This window comes from Suricata suricatta, chromosome 11 (genome assembly GCF_006229205.1).
Source record: "Suricata suricatta isolate VVHF042 chromosome 11, meerkat_22Aug2017_6uvM2_HiC, whole genome shotgun sequence".
Lineage (NCBI taxonomy): Eukaryota > Metazoa > Chordata > Mammalia > Carnivora > Herpestidae > Suricata > Suricata suricatta.
The window spans coordinates 45,239,294-45,257,132 of record NC_043710.1 but is presented as its reverse complement, the minus strand read 5'-3'; the positions used below and the strand labels follow the sequence as shown (position 1 = coordinate 45,257,132).

The window sequence follows — 17,839 nt, the reverse complement described above, 5'->3', positions numbered from 1 at the left end:
CTGTGTCACCTTCACCACTCTGGAACTTCACACCCTCCTAATCTGCCTCACAGTGGAGCAGATGGTTTTTGGTCTTGGGAACAGCCTGGAATGCAAAACTGACCTTGCTCCCTGAAAAGGGGTGTGAGGATGCGATAAATCTGTGGAGCCTCTATTTCCTACAACCTCTAACTCAGAACGCCATTGCCCTGGACCTACTGATAACCAAAGAAATATAAATAAATGGAGTTGGGGGAGAGGGGGAAAGGGGTGATGGACATGGAGGAGGGCACTTGTTGGGATGAGCACTAGGTGTTATATGGAAACCAACTTGACAATAAACTGTATTAAAAAAGAAATATAAATAAGAAGATCTAGATGCTCAACGTTGTAACACCTACTATAGATGAGGGATGTGAAATACAGTGTCAGAAATTTCTAAGAATAACATTAGTACAATCTTTATGGAGGAGAATATGGCAGTATCTCTCAAAGTTAGATATGCACACCCTTTGGCTTAGCAATTTAACTTCTAAAACTTACACAATTAAAATACTTGCAAAATCATTTAAAAATATAGAGAGATGTTTGTGGCAAACTTATAGATACTGCACAAACTCCTTTTAAAAAGTTTAAAAACATAGACATTGATAAAGGAAAAGTCTCCGCAAGTTTCAATTCCTCCAGAAATATCTATTAATGATTTAGCAAATACTTTGCTCAGTTTTTTATGCATACTTTTTCATTCTAAAAATGAGGTATTTTTATATGCTGTATGTGCAAAGTATATTTTATATACTTGATATAATATACACACTGCTCTACGATTGCTTGTTTCACTTAACATTCTATTGAAGACACCCTTTCGTATTTCACTTATATGAAACCTAAGTGAAACTCATTTGTGTTAACTTCATAGTATTTTGATGTTGGATGTGGAATCACGGATATTTCACGAACTACCTCTTGAAGGATACGTAGGCTGAGGAGAGTACGATTTAATACGGCCAGGTTCTAGCTCAAGAAGAAATGCCTACTTCTTCTTAAAATCTTCTCACCCACATCAGCTCTACGTGGGAACTGTTTATCCATTTCTGAGGATGATCTCGAGCTCTTTGACTTTTCTTATAATTTTATCCTGCTGGATTAAGGCCTGAGAGCCTTAAACCTGGCCAGAAGTCACAAAGTCAACTGGAACTATAAATCCAGAAATGCAAACATACCCAGATGTTGGGCTACAGGGCTGGGGACCTGCACTTTCACAGGAGACTGTGTTACCACTCTGACAACCCTAAGTGTGCTGTTTTCTACAGAAACCAGTATACAGCCCGCCAGCTTCCTGGAACTCGTCAGCACCTGACCACCCCTATCCTTGTCATCACTGTGGCCCAGCCTTCTCAGTGCGTATCCCCAATGCCCAAACCAGACACAAACGACTGGCAAGGACAAGAACGAGGCAGGGTGAGTCACCCAGAGCACAGAGCTTCTGCGTGACTCAGAGGGTAAGGCAGGCCTCTGGAGAACTTAGCCCCAGGCTTCCGACATCAAAGCAAAGAAGCCAGTGGGGGCCTTTTACCCATACCCTCGGCTGCCAGGCAAATTCCATTCTTCTTGCAATAAGCTGCTGGGAACCCGGGGAGAAGCCAATTAGAACCCAGTTTTAATTACTGTTCAATAATAATGAGCCTTACACAAAGAGCTTTTATAAGCCTTGCCTTCCTCCATTCTCACCCAACTCTGTCAACCAGAGATTATTAGCCCCATTTGATAAACGAAAAAACCGAATCACAGAGGTCAGAGTTTGTAAGGGGCAGGGCGGGGTTTGAACCCAGGTGGCTACCTTGTTCGGACCCCATTCGGCCGGGACACTGACAGACAAAGCAGGGCTATATTTCCTGGGACTTGGCCACCCGCTGCCTCTCTGCCCAGCTGGACTCTCCGGGAGGCGAGGCCTTTGGAAGCTGACAGAGTTTCTCTAACAGACGCATGCCCTCCCCAGTGCATTTCTGATAAAAAAAAAAAAACAACAACCTCCAGTGACTTGTTACCATGGTGCGCTCAGCAATTCCACTAAACAGATAGGGCGACTGGAGCATCAAATAGCAGGGGATGGGGAGCAAATGAAGCTGGCACCCCACTGTGTTGACTCTGTGATGAATGAACGGTTGGAGGCAAGGGAGACCGTGTGGCCTAATGGAGAAGGGGTCATTCAACACCCTTTCACCTCCCGTGTGCTTGGTGGGTCTGTCTCTCAGGGCTTTCACGTGACCAGACGTTTACCAGTCAATGGGAAACAAACCAACTTAAATCTTCAGAAAGTGCAGCTATGGTTTACCGTTCCACTCCCCCAGCCACCAACACAAATAACAGACACAGTACCCTCACAAAAGAGGAGATGCTTGGTTTCACGCTTGCAGAGAATTTCACTGTCACTGTCCACAGACCACTGCCCCTAGTAAAAAAGGCACTGTCTGCACTGATCCTTCTCTGGGACAGGGCAGTCTTGGTCCCTCAAACTGCCACCATCTGGATGTTTGGGGGAGTGAAATGTACCTGTGGCCTCATAAGTCTTGAACAGTATCTTGGAGTTGGACGTGATTGAACATGCAGGTTCAAACTAGGTATAGTCAGCTGGAAAAATAAACAAACCCACTCTTCCAGATCATATTCTAATGCGAAAACAGAGAAGACAGCAAATGCATGATGTGTTAAGCTTTGTAGTTGTGAGCCGTATTTTAATGAGAGGACATGTCCCTTCAAAAGGGTGCCTTGGCTAATTGGACAAGGTTCTTCCTGTTTGGGGACACAGTTCTATAAATAAAAGTTTCTCGTTTATGCATAATGGTCTGTCCGCTCTCTGGCTTCCGGCACGCCACTTTCTTCCTAACCCCTCCGCTCAAAAGTAGCCCAACATCAATCAGCCCACCCACTGGCCCGTGAAGGGAGTCGGGCTGAGGGCTTAGAACAAAAGCCTCACAGAAAGATGTCAGACCCCATCACCATCGCTGGGGCGCTCAGGTGAAATAACAAGGCGCTCTGGCCTTTTCCCCTTTCCCATCTGAATGTAAAAACAGACCAATACCTCGCACATGCTGGGCTACATTTTCTAGACAGCCATATAGTATTACTGTCTGTAACTTTCCATGGGCCTCCTCGGGTTACCATACATATTAATACCCATTGCAGCATTTGAAGAAGGGAAAATATGGAATGCACGGTGATTATTTTTAATTGAATTCATCTGGGCATTTTAAATCCTGAAACTTCAGCCCCTGTTTACAGTATATGAAGCTTTGAACAGCATAGCATTTTGTTCTTTTGAATGGCAAATCTCTGTTTTCCATTTCAGAGAAAGTTTCTTCAGTGTGTAATGCATTTCAGGGCCAACTATAAAAATCATTATATTACGAAACTACAGAATGGGACCGCGGTGACCATGTTTGTCCACTTGCATCCCTTTGAAGGAAATATAGTCTTTTTGGCTTCCTGTTCACTAAAAGGAGCTCCTCGTCTCTGTAAAGATGATGCTCAAGTCCTAGCCCAGTTGTGTTGAGACACAATTGGGAACCAATGAGGAACTGAATGGAAGAATTCCATGGGCACACGAAACTAGATCTCGCTTCTCTAACTCTTGGACACACTGACAATGAGAGAGGCTCTGTTGTAAGGCACACATGCCACCATTTCTGCCACATGATATCCCTTCCGCAGGTGACCTGAAAAGTCTCCAGTCTGTTCTCTGAAGACCCATGGGACTCGCCAGACACTGGCTAGTCAAGTATCCAATGCCCCACATCTCCCTTTTAGACAAGAAAATTGGAATTAATTCCCATAGAGAGACTCAACGAGTTTCTTGAGCAGGAATCAAGAAAAAGTGGGTTTCTGGGATCTATCCTTTCCCGTCAAACTCCTGCATTCACCAGACTGGTTTGGGATGACACACTGTGCAAGGGCGCTGTGCATCCTCCAGCACAGGACGGTCACAGGACACTGCACACAGGCCTGGGGATTCTGGGCCTCCCAGTGGCTCTGAAGCACGTTGGGCACACAAGGCCACACACATGTGGAAAAGCCGGAAGCAAGCTCACTGGCAGTAGCATGCAAGCGTGGAGGCTGCTCCCCAACCCAAGCATGGTCTCGGCATCTTTGAGATCTTGTTTCTCCCCGCGCGCTGCTCTCAGGGCCTCAGATCCCTTCCCACAGGGCTCAAAACCTGACACAATGGCCTCACTTGGATGGCAAAGGAGGAGGCACGGGGCGTGGGCCTGGAGGCCGTCTGTGCTCATCATGGGCCCCGGGAAGCTTCCTGGAGCAAGGATGGACCATTGTGCAGTGACATGCTTTTTTTTTCCCCCTCACACTTGATAACAGAGACTTTTTGCTAGTTCACAGCCCCCAGAGTCTGTTCTCCCCCCTTTCTATCCACGGCTTCTTCTGGGGCTTTCCTTCCCTCAGGGGTCCCAAATAGAGACCTAAATCTCTAACACTCTGAGGCTTTTCCCTTTTGGTAGGTACGATGACCGCATCCTTCGGCCGTTTATCTGTCTGTTTTTGTTTCTGTTTTCTTCTTTTGTTTCCCTCTCTCTCTATCTTCTCACCTTTGAAAGCCGGCCTCTCTTCCCTCCAGACTATAGTCAATCCTATCCTCACTTCAAAGGCTTCTGTGACCAGGGTGATCCAGCTCGTAAGTGACAAACCCATGCTTCCAGCCTCCACGGCTAGAGCTCTTTGCATCTCACCACAGAGCTTGCCCCAGGTCCCTTGAATGGTGGGTCACCATTATCACACACAACCAACTAGACGCCCCCAGGCTGGGGTAAATGTCCGAGCACCGTGCCAGAAACAAGTGGAAAGAACCCACCAGCTACCAACCACCTCAGCACCGCCTCCCCAGCTGTCATGGGTACACTGCTGCCCTTCCTATGAGAACACCAAACGAGGAGAAGAAAAATCCTTGGTCCCCTGTGAAAGCCAGGGATCCGCCCCTTGGAGGGCAAGACCCCGTGACTGAAGTCTGTGTCAGACTACCTAGGCACAAACTGGCTGGTTCTGGGTTCCCACAGAAGAAGCACATTTCTACTGCTGGCCATGTCACATGGCAGTCACCTTGTCCACTCCTCACCCGGCATCTGAGGCCGGCCACCTCTTTGAGAAGGTAGAATGCAGGTGAGTCACCTGGGGCCTGGGAGTCTGGAGACCGGTGACTCCAACTGGGTCATCTCCCAACCTGTGCCCAGGCTTTCCTTCTGTGAAATATGCCCCTCCCAACATTAGGACTATGTGGTTCTAGAAAAACCATGCCGCCATCGGACAAAGCAGCAGGCCACTGTGTAGGAGGGACAATCATAAGGGCCCAGAGCATGAAGCCTGGAGTAAAAGGACAGCCCTTCTCCCATGGACCACGGGCTCCATGTACGGCCTTCTTGCTCTCAAACTGCCTGACCAGGGCTGGGCTCACCCAAGCCTGGCCACCCCAGGGGCTTTGGGGAATCCAGGTTGGATGTGCCACGTCTTGATGCCAGACTCCCTGATCAATGTACCTGGTACCTCCTTATGCCCTTTCAAGCCTGAGAGGGAGGCATGCAAATGCCAGTTGAATCTCATTTCCCTGTTGTTTCGGACACAAAGAGCACTGAGCCACAGAGCCTGTTATAAGACTGCATCATTCTGGCCAGAAATGTAGGCATCAGGGCATCTAGGTAGAAAGCGGGTAGAAGAGGTGAATGGGAGTCAGCTCCCTTCTGCCTGCAGCCTGGAGTCTGGGTCACCCTTCGCAAGCGAAACCAACGTGTGCACCCTGGAGGTGTGCCCAGGAGAGAGGACAACTCACGTGGCTCCTTTTGCCTTCTTCATTTCCCACCGAAGTGATGACCGTCTCCGAAAAGACCGTCTGGCCGGTCCGGTTGTTGGTGACCTACAGGGAGAGCAAGGACAGTGAGCAGGCAACAGAAGGAATTCTGGGCATGTGCCACAAGCTGGTTTCTTCCTTTTTCTGAAGGCAGGGGCGTCTGCCAAGGTAGAGAGAATGCCCACTGCCCCTTTTTTTCTGGGCTCCACCAGAAGCCGTCAGACAGACAGCCTCCTCCCTGTGCCGCGATAAGGAACAAGACAGAGTCTACCTCACAGGGTTGCTATGCAGAGGGCTGGGGAGCACTGTGCACGCTGGTCATCGAGCACACACTCAGCACTGGCTGTTTTCATTGTTCTTGGGGCTCATCCCCAGAGACTCGACGTCAACTTCCTTTCCAACAAGGACAGGTCCGGGTGTCTCATCAAACATGTCTCATGAGAAGCAAGCACATTTAACTGACAGCTGCCCCCCTTCCTGATTCTGGTGAAGTATTTTATCAAGAAAGTGCTTCAGGACAATTTGAGGCTCCCTTATCTGCTTTCTGGATCTGTAACCAGCAGCAGGCGCCTCCAATCTGAGCCCCCCAATTCCTGGCATGCACCCCAGGCCACTCCTGCCCCACCAAAGGCTCTGTCTATCCACCGCTCGTGCTGGTGAAGAACAGGAAGGACGCCAGCCCGGGAGGTGGGAGACCTGTGTTTCTTGAGCTTCGGCTCAGCTACCCACAACCATCTAGCGTGCAACCTGGAACAAGTCACTTCTCTGATTCACTAGTGCCCTCAATACTAGGTCATCTGTAGTGCCTGCCAGCTCAAACATCACAGGGAGGCTGCGACCAGAACAAAGTACAAACTCAGCCTTATCTGTCATAGTGGATCCAATTGCAGTTCTGAGGGGATAAGGACTATGTCTTCATCTATCTATCTATCTATCTATCTATCTATCTATCTATCTAATGGGGGGAGGGGCAGAGAGAGAGAAAGAAAGAGAGAGAGAAAACCTTAAGCAGGCTCCACACTCAGCACAGAGCTCAATGAGAGGATCAATCCCAAGACCCTGGGATCATGACCTGAGCTGAAATCAAGAGTTAGACCCTCAACCAACTGAGCCACCGAGGTGTCCCTTTAACATTTTTATTTTGATAAATCTTCACTGCAGCAAATAGGCAGTATCTTCTTCCTCTGTGCCAGATTTTTGCCAGATTAACTGATAGTATATTTTTTTAAATTTTATGGTTGTACACGCACAGGATTTCTTACAGCCTTTATTACAATAGTGTGCATTTTTCTATCTCTAGGAGGAGAAGTAAGTAAAATGTTTTTAAAATATGTTTCACCACCACCTAGCCCTCTTTCAGGAAGCATCACATAGGATGGGTGCTTCATGGAACCTACTGGAGAACTAGTGTACTGCGCTGATAACATAAATTTACTGGGGAAAAATCCCCAGGAATATAAGAACTTACTGTTGCAAGCACTTTGTAGCTTACAATGATCTCTCCGGTACTTTAAGTTATTTGTCCCTCATGCTATTGTCACGTATGTAGTGACATCCCTATTTCATAAGTATGGTTAGTGAGGGACATAAAATTTAAATGATTTTCCAAAACCACACTAGTTACCGGAAGGACTCACATTTGGGTATCCCAATATCTATAAGAAACAACCTTAAGGGGCCAAACTTGTTACTGTCAAAAAAGATGACTTAGGGGCGCCTGGGTGGCTCAGTCAGTTGAGCGTCTGACTTCGGCTCAGGTCATGATCTCAGTTTGCGGGGTTGAGCCCCGCGTCGGACTCTGTGCTGACAACTTGAGCCTGGAGCCTGCTTCTGATTGTGTGTCTCCCTCTGTCTCTGCCCCTTCCCTGCTCATGATCTGTCTCTGTCTCTCAAAAATAAATAAATGTTAAAAAACATTAAAAAAAGAATGACTTAATACTGGTTTTGATAAAGATAAGACAGTGACGTTTGGAAACAGTCTGCAGTCCTCAGATGAGCAACGCTAAAGGATTTTGTTCAGTGGGTGACTCATTCATTTATCTGGGGGCAGGGTGGTGGGCAGGGTCACTCTGAAGCTGCGCCCATCAGTAGGCAGTGAGAGAAGAGCCACACAAAGGCTACTTTACAGTCAAGGCAACGGCCCATAAAAACTGATCCCTTGATGCTCTATGACACACAAACACTATCATTTCAACCAAGTCATCACCTGGGCACTTGAACAAAAGTGAGACTCCCTGGTGAGAGCCATCAGACACGGTATCTTCAAGCCAAGCTAAGATTAGAGGTCAAGCTCCTTGATGCTTATGCTAGGACATCAACTCCACAGCCTCCACCAATGACCCTGAATATCTGCATGCCAGACCCTCTTTGAGAGAAACCAGGCTCACAAGGTTTGCCCTCACAGCCCTGCTGAAGTCATGATGGAGACATCTCACGCCAGGGCAGGTTAATGCTCTGTGCCTCTGGATTTCTGGTATTTCCTTCCTCAGGTCTGGTGAGGAATGAACCTGCTTGCTTCCCATGAGACATCACACCACGAACACCCAGACATGTGGCATGCCGGAAAAACCTCTGCTGTGGGGGTTTGAATGGATAACCAGCAAACGAAAGGATGTTCAATCCCGTGGCAATAGAGGCTTTCCATTCCAAAGACGGAGTATACCCGAGTTCCTTCTAAGGAAACAATGAAGATCTATTCACCACACATGGACTCTATTTCAACTCTCTACTAAAACATACATTAAAACCTGTGAGATAAATTCCTCTAATTCAATAGTAGAGACATACCTCTCTAGCGCTTGTTTGCACCCTTTTTTTTCAAATGATAAAAAAACGCAGACCCCTCCTTTGCAAATGGATTGGCAGGCAGTCTAGAGCTGAATTTATTACTTAAATGCAAAAGCAATTTAGGTTTTTGATACATAACAACTCTCCCGCTTAAACAGCTCCCTTGCCCCCTCTGGTTTTTTGTTTTTTGTGGTTTTTTTTTTTTTTACTTTTTTAAGTTTTTTAAAATTTATTTTTGAGAGACAAAGAGAGACAGTGCGAGCAGGGGAGGGTCAGAGAGAGAGGGAGATACAGAATCTGAAGCAGGCTCCAGGCTCTGAGTTGTCAGCACAGAGCCTGACGCGGGGCTCGAACCCACGAACCGTGAGATCATGACCTGAGCCAAAGCCAGACGCTTAACCAACTGAGCCACCCAGGCGTCCCTCCCTCTGGTTTTTAATCTGCGTTTCACCAGTTCTCTGATGGGACGGGGTCCTCCAGAACGAGGACATGCCAGTGCCGGGCCACCCTTACCTTGTGAATTTCTCGGTGCATGTGGATGGTATTATTTCCAACCTTGGTTTCTGTGTTCGTCTCATTGTGGTAAATGGAAGGTAATTTTGCCACGTTCACTTCTGATGATGTTTTAGCAGCAGCTTCTTCTGCTTCCATCTATTAAATCAATGAATTTAATGAGCAAAATTGTTTTCTTTTGATATAAATCAGTCCATTCGAAAAAAAAAGCCACTTCTCTTTTCTTCTTCTGCAATTACAAATAACGGCAGGAAGAGATACCATTAATTGAATACCCACCATGATATGACACTGTACTAAACGTTTTATATACATTACAGCCTTAAATCTCACAGCCTTGCTAGGAGGTGGGTGTGAATATACTCATTTTACAAATGGGGGAAGTAAGGCTCAGGGAGACCGGCTAACTTCCCAAGACTGTCAGTGAAGGACCTCACTCATCATCAGGGAAATGCAAATCAAAGCCACAATGAGATACCACCTCCTACGTGTCAGAATGGCTAAAACCAACCAGTTGTGGTTGGTGAGGATGTAGAGAAAAAGGAGCCCTTGTGCACTGCTGGTGGGAATGCAAATTGGAGCAGCCATGCTGAAAAACAGTATGGAGGACCCTCCAAAAATTGAAAATACAATTACCATATGTTCCAGTAATTCCACTGCTGGTATTTATCCAAAGAATACAAAACCACTGATACAAAAAGATGTATGCACCTCTGTGTTTACTGCAGCATTATTTACAATAGCCAAACTAGGTAAGCAGCCCAGTGTCCACTGATGGATGAATGGATAAAGAAGATGTGGCATGCACACACATACAAACACACAATGGGATATCACTCGGCCATTAAAAAAGAATGAAATCTTGCCATTTTCAACAAGATGGATGGATCTAGGGGGTATAATAAGTGAAATAAATCAGTCCTAGAAAGACAAATACCAGAAGATACCATTCAAATGTGGAATCTAAGAAACAAACCAAATGAACAAAGCGAAAAAGAGACAAACAAGAGACCCTTAACTATAGAGAACAAACTGGTTGTTACCAGAGGGGACATGGGTGAGGGGATTGAGTACACTTACAGGATAAACACTGAATAATTTGTATAACTCTTGAGTAACTGTATTGTACATCTGAAGCTAATATAATACTGTGTTTACTGAAATTAAAAATAAAAAATCACCGTAGGATATCCGTAAGACACATAAAAAGGAAAAAAATAACGGTCGGGAAAGGGCAGACTTGGGATCTGAAGCATGCTTCCTTTGAACGGTCTTGGCCCCCTACACCTGCTGTTGGGGCCCCGTCCATTACCCGTGACCTGCATTCAACTTCCTTACATGCCAACAACCAGCTCTCTCTTTCTCGCTCTCTCTGAGAGCACTCACTGGTGGCTCAGTGTTCTCAGTCTGCACAGGCCTCAAGAGCTAAGGAGCTAATACCCCAAGAACCATCCTCAATCAGTGAGTGACAGGCTATGGGGCTAAGTACCCCAGCTCCCTCTCCCCTCAAAGGGGCAGTGTCTCTCCCAGGTCCCTCATGGGACTGAACCCCAGCGGTGCCTAGCAGGAACCTGCTCATCAGCACAGCCTTTCTTCCCTCTCTTCTCCTCCATCTGACTTTCCCACTCCCCCCTATTATGTCTGGGATCACCCCTGAAATAAATTATTTGCTCCCGAACCTTTGTTGCAGGGTCTGGTGGTGAGGGGCGGGGAGATCCAAACATGCCCAAGACAGCCCCTTATGTGATACAGGTAGGCCATAGCTATGTCTCCTTCCCCACCCCACCTCTTGGGTACAAGAGGGACTCTTGCAGTGTGGGTCAGCTGACTAGTTCCCAGATCTCCCCTCTTTCTGTCTCTTCTAGCACATGCATTCTCGGTGTCAGATTTCTGAGACTGCTGTTCTCAAATCCTCCAGTCTCATGAGCCTCCATGACACTTCTACCAATTATGTCAGTCAACCTGAATCTATACCCAACGCCCCCTTGTGAATTTGCCACCGTGCCCCAACTTGAGTGAGCAGTTGACAATGTGATCAGTTCACAGCTGACTGGACTCAAAGAAATGCCACATCATGGACTAGTTGACCCATTCAGATACTCTCTCTAGGGATTTAAACAAGAGACACAAAGAGAAGTTCTAGTTGGTGGCTGGCAGTTTTCCAACACTGCTATCCTTGACTCTGGACTATTTTTACTTCTTAAAACTGATCCTCAAAAAGATTCTATTAAAAAAAAAATCGCTGTCTTCTATTCCCTCATGTACTAATTAAGGCACTTCTTTTCCTGCCTCTCCCAACCACATTTGATGAGCTGGGATGGACATGGGGAAAGAACTGCCATGTCACAACGTAGCACACAAAGACTGAACCAGAAGCATGGCAAGTCTGGCAGACACAAATGAGGACTTGGTGAGTAACTGCTGTGTGTGACCCTGAGGGGACTGCCAAGGTGTCTGAAACCCGATCACTGGGTTCATTGTCAACATCGTTGTCATCATCACAATAGATGGCCTCCATGTTTGGGCACTGTACCATTCCTTCCCTGCCTCCCCGAGTAGTCTAAGCAACGCTACAAGGAAAGTGTTGTTACCCTTATTCTGCAGATGAAGAAAATGAGTGAAGAGAAGTGAAAGGACCTTCCTATGGTCATCACATCATACTGTTAGTGAGCGGTGAAGCTCACACAGAACTCAGGGCAATCAGACTCCAAATACTGTGCCTTGTCCAGTGTGTGGTTCTGCCCTGCCCGAGTAGCTAACACATTGACTGGGGAGACAGCAGAGCCCCACACAAACCACTTGGGGGATAACCATGAGGGTTTCTAGAAGCAAGCCAGGGGCTCAAAGAAAAGAAAAAGGCCTCCAGGAGGAGGACAAGGGGTGACTGAGCTGGTCTCTGAGAATGAGTAGGATGTGAACAGAAAGGGCAAGAGGAGGCAAAGCTGTGGTGGCCTGGGCAAGAATGGTGTGTGTCATAGGCTGGGGCATAGAGTCCACGTTGGGCACAGGATAAAATGGTGGATGGTGAAGTAGAGATGGACTGATGGGCAGATCCAATGGCGGTTCTAAAGCAGGCTGTTAGGGGCACCGGGGTGGCTCAGTCGGTTAAGTGTCCAACTTTGGCATGTGTCCGAGGTCATGATCTAGCAGTTCGTGAGTTCGAGCCCCGCATCAGACTCTGTGCTGACAGCTGAAAGCCTGGAGCCTGCTTAGGATTCTGTGTCTCCCTCTCTCTCTGTCCCTCCCCCACTCATACTCTGTCTCTCTTTCTCTCAAAAATAAATAAACATTAAAAAAAATTAAAGCAGAGGCTGTTAGCCTGGCTCTCAACCAGGAGAGTGTATCAGAGCCATACCCAAAATTAAAAAAAAAATATATATATATATATACACACATATACTGCATAAAGTATATGAATACTAAAGTATATGCATGCTATACTATATATATTGTACTGTGTATATATATATACATATAATATTGTATATATAATAGATATTTAACCAGGACAGTTATGCCTATATATTCACACACACACCTGGCTCCCTTCCCAGACCCACTCAATTAGAATTTCTTAGGGTGAAATCCCAGGTATCCATGAGCTTCTCAGATGATTCTGAGGGATTTCTCCCCTCTACTTGCCCCCAGGAAAAAACCTCTACTCTAGGCAATGGGGAGTTGTAACAAGTTTTAAAGACTAGCTGGTAAATAATAAAGAATCTGGAGAAGGTAGAGAGCAGAGTGAGGGTACTGGCCTAAGTAAGGCCTGAGAGTAGAAAGTTCTACCCCAGGAGAAACCTGCTAGGTAGCAGAGGTCACCAAAAAGTCTAGGTGGGCCACGCCACGCAAAGAGAGCCATTGGATTAGGCAAGGAATTGTCCAGCCTGTCAGGGCAGCACAGCAGGAAGCAGCAAGATTCTGGAATCAGGTAAGGTGGGATCAAGTCCCTGCTCGGCCAAGAAGCAGCTATGTGACACCGGGCAAGATACCGAATGTCTCTTAAACCGCAGCTTTCTGGTTTGTGTAATGGAGACTGGCCCCACTTTGCTGAATTAAAGGATCAGGAAACCCAAGTGCTTGCGTTGGTACCTGCCACCCAGCACAGATGTGATCCATAGCTACTTTCATAATGTTGTCCCTCAAGAAAGAAATTTTAGAAGAAGCTGGTTTGCTAGGGAGCGTTTGGGTGGAAGTGCAAAGAGTAGACAGTAGGTATCACATGTTTGAAGAATTTGCTAACAAAATGGAGAAGCAATGGAACAGAGTGAAGACAGGAGACAGGATGAGGATGAAAAAACTTTTTAAAGTAAAAAAAATTTTTTTAATGTTTTTTTTTTGAGAGAGACACAACACAAGTAAGGGAGGGGCAGAGAAAGAGCGGGGACACAGAATCCAAAGCAGGCTCCAGGCTCTGAGCTGTCAGCACAGAGCCAGACAAGGGGCTCAAACCCACAAACCATGAGATCATGACCTGAGCTGAAGTTGAAAGTTTAACCAATTGATCCACCCAGCCACCCCTCGAACACTCTTTTTTTGTTCCTAACATTTATTTATTTTTGAGGCTCTGAGCTGTCAGCACAGAGCCCGACGCGGGGCGCGAACCCACAAACCATGAGATCATGACGGGAGTCAAAGTTGGATGTTTAACCAACCGAGCCACCCAGGCGCCCTTTAATTTTTTTTTTTTTAAGTGAGAGATCCTGGCATGTTTAGGGACAGGAAAGATACAGCTGGAAAAGAGTAGGAGACTGAAGATGTGAGAGAGGCTATATCCAGAAGCAGAAGGGAATATTTGCATGTTTTTAAAATTCCCATTGGAATCTAAATCCTCCAGTTTGGCTTTTAAATCATTGACAAGTTACCAAATATAAAGTCTGCTCTGGGCTGAGCAGAGTCTTTGTATAAAACCTTCTCCCTTTCAACCAGTGGTCATTTCAATAGAATGAGCTAATAGTTTTCTAACAGCACCATGAACTAAAAGTACAGTTTACAATGGAAATTTCAACCACAACTATTACTGCCACTAGCAAGAGAAACTTAAGCCTACAGCACTAGGAGTTGCTTCATAAAGGAGGAATGTGTGTGTTATAAAAAATGGCATTTAGAGCCGCTTGACTCTGTGTGTCTGTTAAAGGGGTATAGCAGGAAAAACCGGAGAGATAAAGCGAGGCTTGGTATTGGGGTTCTTCCTAGGAATACGCGACGTGATTAAGAACATTCTAAAATAAATATGTCAGTTATAATGAACAGAAGGAAGGGAGGGGAAGAAAGTGGTTTTATCCTCAAAACACATTCACCAGTCACATATAGAATATCAACACATAAAAGTAGGAACAGCCTGGATTGAACCATTTGAACATGTGCTTCCCCCAAGAATGATCCTACAAGAATGGTTAACTTCATCTTTCCCTTAAGAGTAATTAGCAGCTCGGGGCACCTGGGTGGCTGAGTCAGTTAAGTGTCCGACTTCGGCTCAGGTCATGATCTCGAAGTTCACGTGTTCGAGCCTTGTGTCGGGCTCTGTGCTAACAACTCAGAGCCTGGAAGCTGCTTCAGATTCTGTGCGTATCTCTCTCTTTCTCTGTCCCTCCCCTGCTCACACTCTGTCTCTCTGTCTTTCTCAAAAATGAATAAACATTTTTAAAAAAAGTAATCAGCAGCTTGAGTCAGCTGGAATAATTAAAATGTCAGGAAATTACTTGAAAGCAGATTCATTATCAACTATGTAAACAACTAATCCATCTGTCCTCGTCCCTTCCTCAGATAAGTAAACAGCAACTATCCTGTGTTTATGAGATGTGAGGAGCTTTGTGTCAGTCTCTTTCTGTTTTTAAATGTTTATTTATTTTGAGAGAGACAGAGACAAAGTCAACGACTGGGGGAAAGGCAGGGAGAGAAGGAGAGAGAAAATCCCAAGCAGGCTCCACGCTCAGTGTGGAGCCTGACTCGGGCGCTCGATCTCACCACCGGAGATCATGACCTGCGCCCCTATCAAGAAGTCGAATGCTTAACCCACTGAACTATCCGGGAGCCCCTCCGGCAGTCTCCTTTAAAAAAAATTAAAACTAATAGCCACAATCTACTGAGACTCTATTATACATCAGATACTGGTGGTTCTTCGCCATCATCCACGCTGGTACTATTAATATGATGACAACGGGGGCATCTGAGTGGCTCAATTGGTTGAGTATCCAACTTTGGCTCAAGTCATGATCTCATATCTGGTGGGTTCGAGCCCCACATCAGACTCTGTGCTGACAGCTCAGAGCCTGGGACGGCTTCAGATTCTGTGTCTCCCTCTCTCTCTGTCCCTCCCCTGCTCATGCTCTGTCTCTGTCTCTCAAAAATAAATAAACGTTAAAAAAATTTTTTTAAAGTATGATGACAACAACAGCCATTACTGCCTGAGAATCAACAATCTCTCCTAATCCTGACACCACCCTCAGGGGGTGACTTCTATGACACATTTTTACTTAATCCCATTTTAGACGGCCAGACAACTTGCTTTACTTGCATCCTCTCATTTACATTCCCCCCTAGCCTAAAGGAAGGAGGGGGAGAACACTTCGTGAATCCCAAAGTGGCCGAGCTAGGATCAGACAGAGAAAGGTTGATGCCCACGGCCTGTTCTCCTGCCGTGCGGGTGTGCAGCCTCTCTCAACCTGTCCTCACTGCCATGGACGACACTCTTTGGGGAGTGACCACTGAGCGGGACCAAAGCAACAGCCAGCACCTCTCCTCGTGGCAAACTGCCACCAGCCCATAAGCAGAGAAACATCTGGAGGGAGGAAGCTGGGGCCCTGGCAAAGCCAATGAGGACAACACCCCTGGAGTAGACAGGCCACTAAGGTCCCGCTGGCCCCAAACTGCTCTGATCAATGAGCAGACCCAAGAGGCCCCTGCTGCTCCCTCATCACCCTCAACAAGAACTACCAGCAGAAGTCCAGGCTGCACGGAAGTTCACACGGAATAAAAACATGGAGTTGACCTCATCCGTCTCAGTGGGAATCCGTGTGCGACAGGGAAGCCAGATAAGGAAAGCAGGTGACCCACTCTGACACCAGAAGAATCAGGAGCTCCGTTAATAGAAGGGGCAGAGCAAGAGACATCGGGGCCCATCTGACTCCCCTCCCCTCCCCTTTTAATTGTTCCATGTCATGATTCTTTTGCTTTCACAGGAAACTGAAAGTCCATCATGGGTTTGGGAACCTGGCCTGTCCAGGGAATGTTCGGTACAGTTTCCCACACAACTGTCTCCCACCAGAGTCCCCTTCACTGCATTCTCCATCAGGTTGACTGCTGTGGGAAGGAAGGGGACATACCCACAAACTACGCACGTTGTGGAGAGAAAGCAACCTGTCCCGTAGACCAGAGCTAGCATTTAAGGTCTGTCCAAATGGAATGTGGAGAAATGGGTGGGAAGATGCCTGACCCACCAGCCTGGACCTCTGGTCTCTTGCTGACTCCTTCACCAGGATGGCTGGCTTCTCTCCAAACACAGGCTACATACAGCCAGAACCAGGCCCACAGTGACCAGGCCCACCCACCCAGGCACCAGGGACAGCTCCCAACACCTGGGCTGGGAGGGCTGGGCCAGCAGCACCTCTTGCCCTGACAACGTCATAGAGGATGCCTTCCCTAGTGTCTGGACCTGGGAGGTGACGGAAGGAAGAAGTCAAGCAAAATTTTGCTAAGGTATCTGGTACCTGATAATAACAGCTGCTGCATATTGCCCACCTATTATATGCTAGGTGCCCACACATACCATGGCATTTAATTCTAACAGGAAACTGAGGTGCTGGATGTTAAGGGACTTGCCCAATGTTGCCCTGCTAGTGAGTGGCAGAGGAGGGCCTTAAGCCCAGGACTGACTCCAAAGCACTACTAGGGTGGAGGGGGGTTGCCTTCCACATTGCCCTCCCCACCCCACCCTCACCCCTGGAAAATGTACACTGCTGGGATTTAGGATTCTGATTTTCCTTCTCTGCCTCACACGGCATTTAGAAAATCCCTGACAGACTAGCAGCTAAGCTTTCGGGCTTTTTGTCCTCACGTGGCATCCTAACTGTGTCTTGAGAAGACGGCACAAGCTCAAAGCCCAACATACAAGCTAGAACTTGAGATCCCTGGAGCTTCCCCGGCCTCTCTGCAAAACCACAGCGCTGGAACACCAGGGGCCATGCAAGCATCCGCTTACGACGGGGGAGAGGGGACAACTGCACACTTGAAGACAATTGCAGGGTAGAGACCAGCAGCCTGTAAGCAGGTGATGACCCTGGCTGCCCCTGGGTAAGTCCAGCCGGAGACTCTCGGTGAACAGGCCCCGATCCAGATCTTTTGGCAGGAAGTCAGAATGAGGCGGGAGTTGAGATCACCCCGCGTTGCTGCCGGCTGACTCCGAATCTGCTGCCGACTCTTCCCAGCCCCGTGGCGGAGCGGAGGACCCCGGCCAGCGCTCGGAGCACCGCTTCCCCCAGCCAGGAGCTTCCCCGAGCCCCCGCCCGCCAGACGCACCCACCTCCTCCACGGCGCTGCGCAGTTTGTGCTGCGTGTCCTCCATCAGCTCCTCAACCTCGCGGAACATCTCGTTGAGGGTGGCCTCCTCCTGCGGGTAGCTGAGGGCCGGGCCGGGCTCGACGGGGGCCGCGGTCGCCGTGGGAGCCGGCGCGGGGGCCGTGGGGACCGCCGCCGCCAGCAGCAGGCACAGCAGGG

The 17,839-nt window shown here is 47.6% G+C and overlaps 1 protein-coding gene across 1 annotated transcript in view; it reads right to left on the bottom strand.

Annotated features, from left to right (window-relative positions):
• The window catches only part of DKK3 (dickkopf WNT signaling pathway inhibitor 3), a 48,203-nt gene that overhangs the window by 30,141 nt on the left and 223 nt on the right, over positions 1 to 17,839 (bottom strand). The window contains exons 2-4 of the mRNA XM_029915562.1: positions 17,646 to 17,837; positions 9,128 to 9,265; positions 5,810 to 5,893 (exon numbers count right to left, since the gene is read on the bottom strand). Of these exons, the coding sequence (XP_029771422.1) occupies positions 5,810 to 5,893; positions 9,128 to 9,265; positions 17,646 to 17,837 (414 nt within the window). The remainder of the gene's footprint in view (positions 1 to 5,809; positions 5,894 to 9,127; positions 9,266 to 17,645; positions 17,838 to 17,839) is intronic.